This window comes from Anabrus simplex, chromosome 3, assembly GCF_040414725.1.
Source record: "Anabrus simplex isolate iqAnaSimp1 chromosome 3, ASM4041472v1, whole genome shotgun sequence".
Classification (NCBI taxonomy): Eukaryota; Metazoa; Arthropoda; class Insecta; order Orthoptera; family Tettigoniidae; genus Anabrus; species Anabrus simplex.
In genome coordinates this window covers 438747087-438760177 of record NC_090267.1, presented here as the reverse complement: position 1 = coordinate 438760177, position 13091 = coordinate 438747087, and the positions used below count along the sequence as shown (strand labels likewise).

The following is a 13091-nucleotide window of genomic DNA, read 5'->3' as shown; positions in this document are numbered from 1 at the left end:
GGGCATAAGGTGTCCAATCAACCAGTACCTCTGTGTCAAGAAATATACTTCCAGAAAATGTCCTCTGTTAAGGGGTTATACATCAGTGTGATATATGCTAAAACAAACTTAATACTCCATTCTATATTGCAGGAAATATCTTGAGATAAGCAGTATATTTCTACCCAGTTTTTACTTCATGTGAAACAGTCTTTCATGCCTAAATATTCAGCCACAATATTTAATGTCTACATAAATTTATGGGAATTTTAAATCTGCACTAGTATTCAGGCATGATATGAAACTACTATGACCTTAATCATTTGTATAATTTCCATCTGAAATATTCCCTGAGTTATTTTTAGATTATCACAGAAATTAAAAATAGCCTACTGTAAAAAAAAAAAAAAAAAGTTCACGAGTACAGTACGGTATATATTTTATTTCTTGTGAAGATGTATCACATACATAGAAGCAAAGAAATTTTTATTTCACTGTCACTGAAAGAGTTCTCTGATCTGACTACTAGCTTCTCTTCAGTAATCACTCTGATATCATTCCTAATCAGCATCTCAGTACCGAGGGAAATATCATTATTAAATGTCATATATTCAGTCTTCTTTTAACACCTCTTAGAGATGGCTTAGAAAATATTTTCTATTACAGGGGCTGCTTTTTTTTTTTTTTAATAACTGAAACTTGAGATTCAAATCCAAATCCTCACTTCTGGATGGATATGATAACTGATTCTGCCAGGATGGTTGATATTTGAGAGCTGTTTGATGTTGAATTGGCTGTCTAAGTAGACATCTTCTGGGCAAGAATTCTATTATATGAATCCACTTTTTAACTGCTAGAATGCTTTGTCACTAATCCCATAAACTGATTTAGTTTTTGTTAGGGATGAGAAACAAGAGTGCATGTCTCGAAGCCTGAGAACTTGTCAATACCTTACTCAGATGATGTCTTGCAAGACTCTCAAGAAGAATAACTCCAGTTCTTATGTCATGCAATATACTGATAGCAACAACACGCTGTGGCATCTCGGTGAACTGGATGAATCAGGAAGCAGTTAGGGTCTTCCATTCACAACGAATAGCATAAGCGTATGTGTAACAGGGAAGAAAGGTGGTAGGAGATCTGATTTACTCCAGTCATCTTACAATGTAGATAGCAGAATCTGTCATTTTATTTGAGCCTGAACCTTTGATTTATGGTGGGTGAAGATCTACACCCTTCTACTCATAATTTTTTTATTGTAATATTTGTAGCGCACATTTATGGCTACAAGAGAAAGTTATAAGTCTGGTAATATTTCTCAAAAATCCCAGAAAATGAAGTGCACTGTATCCTAATATGTATTCCCAGTGTACTAGTTTTGAAAGCAAAAATTCATCATGCAGAGTTCTTTATTTAAAGAGCATGAGCCACTGCAAGTGTAGTCAAGTATCAGTTACTTTCCAGGCAGCATTTGTTGCTTAAACTGTATTCTGTTCTTCATTCCTTCTCTACCGGGCGAGTTGGCCGTGCGGTTAGGGGCACGCAGCTGTGAGCTTGCATCCGGAAGATAGTGGGTTTCTAACCTCACTGTCAGCAGCCCTGAAGATGGTTTTCCGTGGTTTCCCACTTTAACACCAGGCAAATGCTGGGGCTGTACCTTAATTAAGGCCATGGTCGGTTCCTTCCCACTCCTAACCCTTTCCTATCCCATCATCACCATAAGACCTATCTGTATCAGTGCAATGTAAAGCAAAACAGTAAAAAACATTCCTTTTCTGCAAATAAGTAGTTACAATTTTGCAGTTTAATATGAGGTTTCTATGAAAACAAAAGCAAGTGAAATTAAAAGGATTTTTATTTAATTGAAAATCTGTTTCCAAAGAGTCCCTAAACTGGATTTTGTTGTATTTCATTTCTTTCTGCAGATAACCAGTCATGTTAATATTAACATATCCAATATATGGTACTCTGAAAGCAAGATATTTTTGAAAGTTATTGCTCATGTGTCCAGTGTTAAAACAGAAAAATGATCCTTTAAAATAATTTCGGTCCTATGCTTTCAAAGAGAAATGTGCTGTGATTTGCACAAGTGCACAGAGAGCGTAACACTGCTCACTTAGACTCGAGAGGGACTGTGAGATTCCCGAGACGTTGGCTGCCGGTTTTGAGACTCTCAGGTGAGAAGAATTCCCATGCCTAGTTTTTGAAAGTCAGAAAAGTATTTAGAATGTAGTTTCCTGTAAAATAATTCAGTTCTCCCCAAGCAGAGGACATAATAGACAGCTAATTCAACATCAAAGAGCTGAACTGCCCTAACAGAAATGCTAAACACATCTGTCCAGAAAGCAGGAGGTTTAGATTCTTCAAGGCAGCCTCAATTTCACCTCTTTCATCCTGGACAACTGTAGGTCTTATTGCTTTTCACATAAAGGTATACTTTCAAACAAGCCCAAACATCAAGGATTTCTTTCTACAACTTTCATCCTGTTGGAGCACTTCTTTCAGGCAGACCTCAGAAATGGCAGACTTGATCTGCCATATGTGAATTGATATGGGAAGCATCTGAGAAACTGTGTAAAGGTATACATTCATAGGGTAATATAAATTAGAAAGTGTACCAGAATTTTTCATCTAGTACTGTTCTGGCATTTGCCTGGAGTGAGTGAGTAAAGGACAAACTCCGCTCAGTATGTTTGGCTAGTTTTGGTATTACCAATGTTCACATCTGTGTAGGTATGTGCTCAGTATGAGTGGAACTTACGAATAAAAGTAATATACTGACTCCTTTAAGTGTTGACTGAAAATTTTCTCATCTTCATCCTAAATACATAGCTACTCTAAAAGAATGTCTGCTTTCTGAAAGTTAAGACTTGCATTACACTACAAATACAATTATCTCTCAAAGTATCTAGTTCTTTTATTATATGCATTATAACCATTCAAAATAATATGTACCTTTTGTCACTCAGCAGCTGGTTCTGCGAGTGTAGGAGGGTTAAAAACTTGATCCTTCAAGTAGCATCACAGAAAAAGTTTTGTGTAATGAAGCAGCCAAGACAGAGGCTTTCAGTCAATGTCAGTCCGGGCCTCATCTGTCACTGGGGTAAGTGCAGTTTAGAAATGCTCTGCCTTCCTGGTTTGAATGATGTTGGCCTCCATCTTCTTGCAGTGTGAAATGAACACTGTTATTCAGTGACCATATTCAGGTAAGTAATTCATGTTATGGACTCATTCAAGAAGGAGAATGGGCCATCAACGTTTTTTAGAAACTACACCGAGCTCATTCTCTTCAGCAGAGAAATGGTTCACTAATAGATATATTCTATTACTTTACTTCACAAGAGAAAGACTGCTTCATCACAAAAATGCTTTCAAAACACTGCTTTCTTCTGTTAGCCTTGCAGTGCAGTACAGAAAGTCTCCTGTCTGTAAATTTAGTGACAGTCATCAGGTGTGTGAACTTTAACAAGAAAAATGCCTTTGTTCATAGGAACTTCAATAAAAAAGATTTAAACTATTGAGTAAGGTAATTTGAGTTCCCAGCACCAAAACTTTATTGAATAGTTTCTCTACTTTGGTTCAGATTTGACTCAAACAGGAAGAACTGGACACTCTTCCTTTACCTTCACAGGCATCTTGAAAATGAAAATCCACATCCTGTTTCCAGTCATTTGATTGGGTCAGGAATGGAATTAATGAAGCTCCCTTCTAGAGGTAAGGATGAGAACTGTGCTGGCTGCCAAAGCCTGTCGCACTCCTCTAGGGCAATGATTGATTAATGAGATCAAATAATATTGGAGAGTGTTGCTGGAATGAAAGATGAGAGGGAAAACTGGAGTACCCAGAGAAAAACCTGTCCCACATCCGCTTTGTTCAGCAATAATCTCATATGGAGTGACAGGGATTTGAACCACAGAACCCAGCGGTGAGAGGCCGTCGCACTGCCACCTGAGCCACGGAGGCTTTCCATAGGCATCTTGATTCCTATAATTGGGAACACTGGCTATGAATGAAATTGTCAGAGTGTGAATAGTTGTTCAATTGTCTGACTTTGATGAAACAAAATTCTTTGTTCATCCATTAGCTACGATATTGCAACAAACTATATTTCATAACTAGAGAACCCGATCTGACAGATGTGTGACACGATTAGCAAAGAAACTGTAAGCTGACCCCTCAGAAATCAACGGTGTCAATTTTCTGCCTCTGTGGACAATAGGTCTTCAGTTACTGTTGTGTTATCCTGTTGTAAGGTCACAACAAATTACTAAACATGCCTACAGTGGGAAACTTTCTCCCTAACAGTGCTTGTCTCTCTGTACTAGTGGTATGAGGGCAGGGCTTATATGTAGTGAAACAAAGTTTAGCTATCACCCGAGAGTAAATCGGGTATTCTAATGGATAGCGGCCAATATGAATATCTTTGAGAAATTCCCTATCCAGCTAAGTAGGGCTATAATTTATAGTGGCATGTTCAATTTTCTGCCAGTAATCCCCCTCCCTAAAATAAAAACAAAATCATGAAGCACTGACATTCTTTTAGAATAGCTTTGTACATGGTGTACTACTTCTGAGAATTATGTTATGACAGTCCATCTGGCAAGTTATGATGGTGCTGATAGAATTACTTTCTCACTTGTTGAAATGATACAGAAAATTTCATTTTCTCATCACCTTTACTGCACTGCAATGAACAATACCCTACCGATGGTTCACAGTAGAGGAAGATACACATAAGTTGCTTTCTAACTAGTTGTCGTCAGTGGATGCAGAGTGGGTTTCGGCCCTTGGGTTTTGTCCCTTGAGAGGCCACGGCTTGCCCTTGGTCCAACAGCTCTGTACTCTGACTGGCCAACCTAGCAGAGGAAAGTTAGCCACGGCTGTACCGTGGCTCTACGCCTCTGCATTCGGGAGACGGGCCTGGGGCACAGTGCCGGACTTCACGCCTGGCCCCACTCGTCGGCTGTCCTGAGAATGGTTTTCCATGGTTTTCCATTCTCCTGCACTAAGGTGAATGCCGAGACATTTCATAGTATAGGCCACGGCCACCCACCTCCTCGCCTTCTCCGCACGTCTCCTTCACCGTAACAAATCTCCCGGCCTGAGAGACGGCGTCACGTCTAGGAGGCCCGCCTCCCCCTTCAGGGGAGGAATGAAAACGTTTAGTAGTAGTAGTAGTAGTAACTAGTTGTTAGTAAATTCAATGCATCCTGCAACCTAAAATTCAGGCAATACCTTGGAATTTTACATGATATTAATTTGATAAGTTTTAGGAAATGCATCATGGAAAAAAATATTTTCAGGATGGGTCTTGTAACTTACAGGGCTTTGATGTTGTTAGTTTTATTCCTCATATAATCAGTTCCTTTGCACTGTTTCTATGGTCCTAATTGTTTGTTTATCATCATAAGAGATCTAAAATGCAGTAGCATGTAGCATGAAATTCTTTTTAAATGATAAGGGACATGTTATGCATAATGTTCACTGTCGCAGGAGGCTGCCGGGAGCCAGCAGGAGGCTGAAGGCTCGTTGCGGCTGGGGGAGCTGACAGAATCGGACCTCAATGGGCTGGTGTCGGGCATAGATGTTGACGAAGATGAAGATATCTTTAAGCGGCTGGGAGGGGATTCCACTTTTGAACTTGACAATATCTTCGATGCATTTGAGGAAAAGGTAAGTTTTATAATTTTCTGGTCTTGTTCAACATACATACACACATACAAAGATTGGAATTTTGTTGGAGGAAAACCTACAACCTGTTTTCTAGTCAGTGACTGGGTCAGGGATGGAATGAATGAAGCCCTCATCTTGTGGCGAGGATAGGAATTGTGCTGGCTGCTGAAGCCTGTTGCACTCCTGGGGCAATGATTAATGACTGACAGATGAAATGAAATGATAGTGGAGAGTGTTGCTGGAATGAAAGATGACGGGGAAAACTGGAGTACCTGGAGGAAAACCTGTCCTGCCTCTTTTTTGTCCAGCACAAATCTCACATGGAGTGACCAGGATTTGAACCATGGAACTCAGCAGTGAGAGGCCAACATGCTGCCGCCTGAGCCACGGAGGCTTAGGAATTTTGTCAGAGACAACTGTTAAATAGTAGTGGTATATATTCCTGTTCCCACTGGCATTGTTAGCCATTAACTATTGGGGGTCACATGTGCAAATAATTTTTTAAACTACAGGGTAGAGTTCCTATTTGTATTTTTTAATGACCAGTACAAAACTGTGCTTTTCTTCTATCATTCTTTGAAACAGAAATTCTTGCCACTTTTTGGTTCTCAACAGCAAACTGCCTCTTTTGAGTGATAGTTGAACACAACTATACTTTTAAGCAGTAAAGAAAACTGAGACATCTTTCTGCTTCACACTTTGATTTTGGCAAAACTAACAGGAGTCAAAGAAGGCGACTGCCATTTGAGGCAAAACATCTTATTTCTGAGCTCATCTCAGAGAAAGCAACCACTGCATCCTTAACAAAAGCAATGTTGTTTTTCCTAGGAACAATTTAAACTCTAAATCTAAAGATGTCTCAATCTCTGGATATAACCTGAGATCACCACAGTTTTTCCCCATTACTAACACATGAGTGAAACACTTCAGGTGCAGAACGCTGCTCATCATTATTTCAACTTTCCACTCAGCAGTACCACCTAATGTTTGTTTGTCCAACCTTTGTCCCGTTTCCCTACGGGGTCGGGTTTGAGGTGAGATGAATCTGCCGTGGCGGGTTTTTATGACCGGATGCCCTTCCCGACGTCAACCTCATCAGAGGAGTTAATGAGATGAAATGAATGACGTGATATATGAGAGTAGGGAGAGGGTGAAACCCAGTGCCGGCACATAGCCTACTCCTGAGCAGTACCACCTAATAATCCTTAGTTACTGGAAAGAAGTAATCAGCATCTAGAACATGAGTGAGCTTCATTGCTTGATATAAGCATGATATGAGCACTTTTGGTAAAGTGTAATTCACCTAATCTAGGTAGTATTGATTAGGTGGAATTGTCCCCATTTTACTACGTAATCTACGCTTAACATAGTAAAAAATCATAAACCATAGATATCAGACATGACACAGAAAATTATTGGGTGGTGCATGTCCCACCTGTTCCCCACCCCCCAATTACACCCGTACCTCTTTCAAACATTTTCTGTCCAACAGTGGTGCCTTCAGTGTTGTGTAATACACTATCCATTACCAGGGATATGCAGGTGGATAATGTTGTCAGCAGTATCTGTTTTGTTGATCACTTGAGTAGAGCGGCCTACTGCCTAAAGAATGTTTGGAATAGATCTGATTTGAATATTGAGAAGTTTCTTCATCTTAGGGTGGCTTGCACCAGTAAGCTCTACTTCCATAGCAAAGTATACTTTGAAAGTATTTTAGTCCTTCGAGATATTTGTGGAGTAAATTATTACAAGTAAAAGTGATGAAGAGTACTGGCCTGTAATATGTAAATAAATAAAAACTTTAGGTTTGAATTTACTTTTATGTCATGCATGGAGTAAGCCAAGAGTAGAACTGTTGAGTGAACTAGAATATCATATCATATATGTGAGGAAGACTTTTTAACATGTTCTTGGGATTACCAAGATTACATTGACCATCTCGACAAGGAAAATGTTGGGAATGTAATAGTGCATGTAGGACATGGAAGATGAGATCTTTGTGTTATTTACATGGAGAAAGAGTTTAAGGAACATTTTGGTCTTAGGAAGGAACCCTTTACATTCCTTCTGAATTCTAAATCTACTTGGTGATCATTTACAACAATTCTGACAGGAATTCAGCTACATCTCACAAATTACAGATGTTTGTGGCCTGTGAGTGTTTTGTAATGGAACATTCCAGTTAGTCATGGGGGATCTCATTAATATTCACCACAAAACTGCTGGTTGTAACTCTCATTATGCAGTTAGAGCACTAGTGAGGTTAAGAGAAGGGTAATTAAATATCCCTTCAAATGATGACGAATGTTTGAACATAAAATAAAATTCTTTGCTGGTAAATACTCTAATATCCACTTTACTTTTCTGATTTAAGTTGTTGTGATTTTGACTTCATATCTACTGTATAATAAAGAAACTGTATCACAGTATTTGATTCAGAACTATTGAAAACATTCCTTAGAAGGTGGATCACACTGTCAGTGAAACAGACACTGTCTCAACTTACTACAGCTTCCATATCACTGGTGACAGGCATCAGGAAACAGTGCAGTCTCTACATCTCAAGGACTTAAGTGACATTCTTTCACTGGTGTTTACAATTTATGAACATCTCTTCAGGCTCTCATGGATGTTTTGTTCAAGATGGTGGTGGGTAGTTATGTGTTTTTTCTTGGCTACATTCTTGTGGGTAACAACTTGGTGTCTGGCAAGTGAAGGAGGTTGTGATACTGTAAATTTGAACACCTCACAGCTCCTAGATTTTCATTTATTTCTGAGGGCTAGACACATCAGGAAGAGAGTGGAATAAACAACCTGTACATCTCATTGAGTACTTTGTCCACTTTGAAATTAAACTGTGATTATCATGAGCAGTATATCTAAGCTACACCAAAAATGAGTACCAGGTTAATTCTGGGCATAGAGCTAACCACTCTACCCCATCAAGTGCCAAGGTTTCAGAGAGTGGAAGCCTTTACCTTCTACCCCTCCAAGGGCCTTCATGGCCTGTGTGGAGATGACTTTGACTTTTTAGTATATGTAAGGGACAGTCAAATGAAAACCGAATACCCTCCATAACACACATTCAGCTCGAAAGGTGGCAATGTTGTTGTTGCGTATCGATACTGCCATCGCTGTGGTAGGAGAACTGCATAGTGACAACTCGCAGGTGCTTACAGTTGTTGGGTTATGTCTTTGTTGGTGTGCGGACTGGTCTAGCATGTTTGTGCAGCTGTAGAAATGGAGGCAAGCAAAGAAGAGCAGAGAAGTGTGGTTCGTTTTCTGGTCGCTGAGGGAACTGGAGTATGTGAAACTCACCATTGCATGTCAGCTGTGTGTGATGAACACTGCATGTCTATGACAAATGTGCATGAGTGGCATAGGAGATCCTGAGAAGGGCGTACGAAGATGCGTGCCCAGGACAGGCTCATCGAGCCATTACTCCTATGCTTGAGCGATTTGGTTGGGAAACACTTCAACATCCTCTGTACAGCCTGGATCTTTCACACCATGATTTCCACATTTTTGGCCACCTGATGAAAGACATTTGTGGACGTCAGTTTCATTTGGACGAGGAAGTGCAAGATTGGGTGCGGTTGGGGATCCGTCAGTGATCTACCTCTTTTTATAAAACTGGAATTGTTCATCTCGTCTCCCAGTGGGATGAATGAATTAATGCTTTTAGTAATTTCTTTTGAATAAAACCATTCCATGGTCTTGTTGTAGCGGGTGTTCGATTTTCATTTGACTACCCTTTATAATTCATTTTAGAGATAGTGGACACCTTAAGCTTTATATGTACATAGCAACTGCCTTTATTTTTTTTATTTTTTTTTTTAGTGTTCAAGCTAAGGTAGCACCTTAGAATGTCAGTTGAACTGAGTTTGGTAAATGTACTCATTAGTGAGATCCATTTGATTTTACGAATGTCTAATCATTTCTTATCTGAAAGACAGATGATTATTTTTTAAATTTAAATTGTACTGTACATAGTAGTTGCCTGTTCTTCAGCTGCAGTGATTAATTACTTTTATATCCCTTCATAGAATATATTCTGGACAATTAGTGCCAAGTTATCAGGATACAAAGAACTTTCATGTTCTACAAATGGTTGATCGTTTATGTAAAGTTGAAAGAAACATCTTTGGTTAATCACTCTATTTGTAGCCTCTACTCACTCTGAAAAGTTACAACAAGTGCAGATGCAGAATGTGTTTTCTGTAATTTATGTGTCTGGAATATTTGCTTAGTGATGTCAACCAGATCAACTAAAGGAAGTCATTGTTGTCATATCAGGTAGGTAAGGCATCCCAGAAATACCGGTACCTTGAGCTTCAAAACTGTCCACAATTTACCGGCTTCAGTGAGGAAATTCATGCTATCATTTCTGTTTGTCTTCTGGTGTTGGTAGTTTGTCTGCTTCATGTGAATAATGGAATCTTTTCAGTTAAATTCACTTTATATGTCTACATTCAAGAGGTTTTACAATATTGTTGTAAGTCTTCACATATTTTTTGATCTCTGAAAATCTTGAATTTTCCGTAAATGCTATTCTAGCACACTGCCCATTGAACTCGCTTTCATAGATTTCACATGCCAACCTTCAGCCTAATGCATTGTTCCTATCACTGTAATTTTTTTTTTTTTTCAAATATCTATTTTCCTGCTTTATGAAGAAGAATAATTCTTCACTCTTTTAGGGCCAAACATCCTAGAATGTGGCATTTTTATGTCTGTTCACATGCCTTAGCATTTTGGGAATTCTTATCCTATTCCCCAGTACCCGTGTTATCCCTTTTAAGTTTATGGCTCCCTTTGTTCATTTGGGTCCTTGTATCCATGGGTCATTCCGTGTATTAAGTTTTGGATCTGTTGACCTTAAATCCATGTCTTTCCAGAGTTCCAACCCTGGTGTCGAGGTCTGCTTGAAGTTTGTCAGAGCTGTCGCTGCACAGAATGATGCCATCAGCAAACAGTACCTGGTAAGGATCTTTCTTCTATATGTAGTCACATCACACTGGGATGTAGCCTTGGTGCAGTCGAAATGTTGAGGAGGGTTTCTATTTTTGGCTCAAGTTCTGTGTAACAGATACGTTACAGTCATCCTACACACATTCTAAAGTTCTTTAATGGTTTCTTTGGGCCTTATGAAAACCCTAGTAGGCTTCTCTATCTTCCCTCTCATATTGTTAAAAAAATTATCATCTCTTTTTCTCTTTCCTCTTCATTGATATTACCCATACTTTTTTAAACTCACATTTCCAGGTATTTACTTACATGGGTGTCTCTAATAAACCCAGACAGAGCTCACAGTGTTTGTACTCTGTGCTACAGCAGCTGCCTCAGCCGGCTGCCCTACTGTAAGTGTGTCCGTTCTTGTTAAACCTACTCAACACCTTTGAAACTTCATTTCCACTGCTTGTATTCTACCTTTATCCCTCACCTTCGTCACCCACGTTTCTGATCCATATGTCAGAATTGGCACAAAATAAGTCTTGTAGATAACACCTTTACATCTCTGTGGTACTTCCCCCCCCCCCCTAGCTCTCAGGAAAAGGAAAAAACTAATATAGTCAGGTGTTTTTCTTTCAAGAAAATTATTTAAAAATCAGTATTACGTAGAAGTGGTAGGGAATTCCGTGTGTGGTATTCTACCGTGGAATACAAGTCACCATTCATTTTCCAAAATATTAAAAATATTACATACCCCCAGGTCTAGTCCCTCCCCTACAAACTATCCTATGGGCGCCCATGTCCCTGTTCCATATCAATCCTCCCCAGACTCTTGAAGAATCCATTTGCACACCTTCCTCTTTCATTGATTTCCATCCTGTTTCCTCCATTTTCTTCTATTACACTTCCCAGGTATTTAAAGCTTTCAGCTCTTTTCAATTGCTCCCCTCCTAATGTCATGCCATTATACACTCGGTTCTTGTTTCGTATCATTACCAGCACTTCACTCTTTTGTGCTGAGAAATTCATTCCATAAGATGACACAACTTCCTCCTCACATGCCTTCTCTGTATCCATGAAGGCCATCACTAAATCTTCCCCAAACTCATAGTACCATTCTTGAAGCTGCCTTACTGTGAATATGAGGTCTATAGTTGACCTTCCTTATCTAAAGCCATACTGTTCTTCTTTGAATTCTTTTTTCCACTGACTTTCTTATTCTCTTCTCAAGTGATTTTTTGTATATCTTGGCACAGTGACACATCAGGGTTATACCACGGTAGTTCTGACGTTATGAAATCTTACTTTATAAAAGATGCCAGAAGTGTCATCCTTCATAATGAAGGGCTTCATGAACACCATTAGGATTTTCTGCACACCAATAGTGAGAATTATGACTGTTCACACTCATATTCTTATAATTTTGAGGGCCAAGTAATTCAAAATATTTATTCAAATATGGGAATGCAAATCACTTAACCCCTCCACTGTCATATTATGTTTCTTCTGATTCTATAACTTGCCGTATTAATTTTTTAACCGCAACAGTTTGATTTATCCTTTCTTAAAGATGGGTACTATTACACCCTTCTTTCAATCTTCTGGTACTTTTTTCTCATTTCACACTACAAGTTATAATTCTCATGTTAGGTCCATATTGAAATGTACATAAATACAAAGTATGTTACAAGTGTTATTTTAATATCCACCTATTCAATACAAAGAGATCTAGTAAATTAAGAATTAAATCTTATCATATAAAGCTACTTAAAGGAGACGATTGTCTTATCTCAAAAGGTTTTGGGTGCATTAAATCAGTGCTCCAGAGAGTGTAATCTTGTGAACTTGTGACATGCAGCTTGATACTACGGTTTTAACCAAGGACATTCTAATAATTTTATGTTAGACAAACACCTACATTAATATCCTCTTTTTATGATTTGTAAGAACAATCAGGATCCTGATTATTCACCTTACAGGTTTCAGTTTGAGGCTGTTGATGCCCTTAAAATGGGTGAAACATGTCCCTTGTAACTTTTTATGATAAGATTTAATTCTTAGTTTACTAGATCTCTTTGTATTGAATAGGTGGATATTAAAATAACACTTGTAACATACTTTGTATTTACATTCCACACTACCGCATCATCCTGTATAGCCACTGTGTACCCATTTCCCCTCCAGCTCTTATCTCCACATTTAAGTCATCCACTTCTGGTGCTTTTCTCCAGTTTCATCCTTTTCAAAGCTTCCTCCACTTTTGCTCCTCCATTTTCTCCTCACACCTTTCATCAGTTTCCTCAATATAATCTTCTTCAGTTAATCCACCCAAATTCAGGAAATCCTCAAAGTATTCCTTCCAAATTAGTTTCCTCCTTTTTTTCCACTAGGTTACCATTTTTATCCTCTATTCTGTCCACTTCACTCAGCCTACTCCTTTTTTTTTTTTCTCACCATTCCATACAATATTTTACAATTGCCTTTGC

General features: G+C 38.8%; 1 protein-coding gene across 2 annotated transcripts in view; it reads left to right on the top strand.

Moving 5' to 3' along the window:
• Positions 1 to 13091, top strand: part of Eip74EF (Ecdysone-induced protein E74) — a 570400-nt gene that overhangs the window by 120337 nt on the left and 436972 nt on the right. The window contains exons 5-6 of one of the 2 annotated variants that reach the window (XM_067143498.2): positions 5473 to 5652; positions 10551 to 10634. In XM_067143498.2, coding sequence (XP_066999599.2) covers positions 5473 to 5652; positions 10551 to 10634 — 264 coding nt within the window. The remainder of the gene's footprint in view (positions 1 to 5472; positions 5653 to 10550; positions 10635 to 13091) is intronic. The other variant, XM_068226749.1, reaches the window with a different exon arrangement.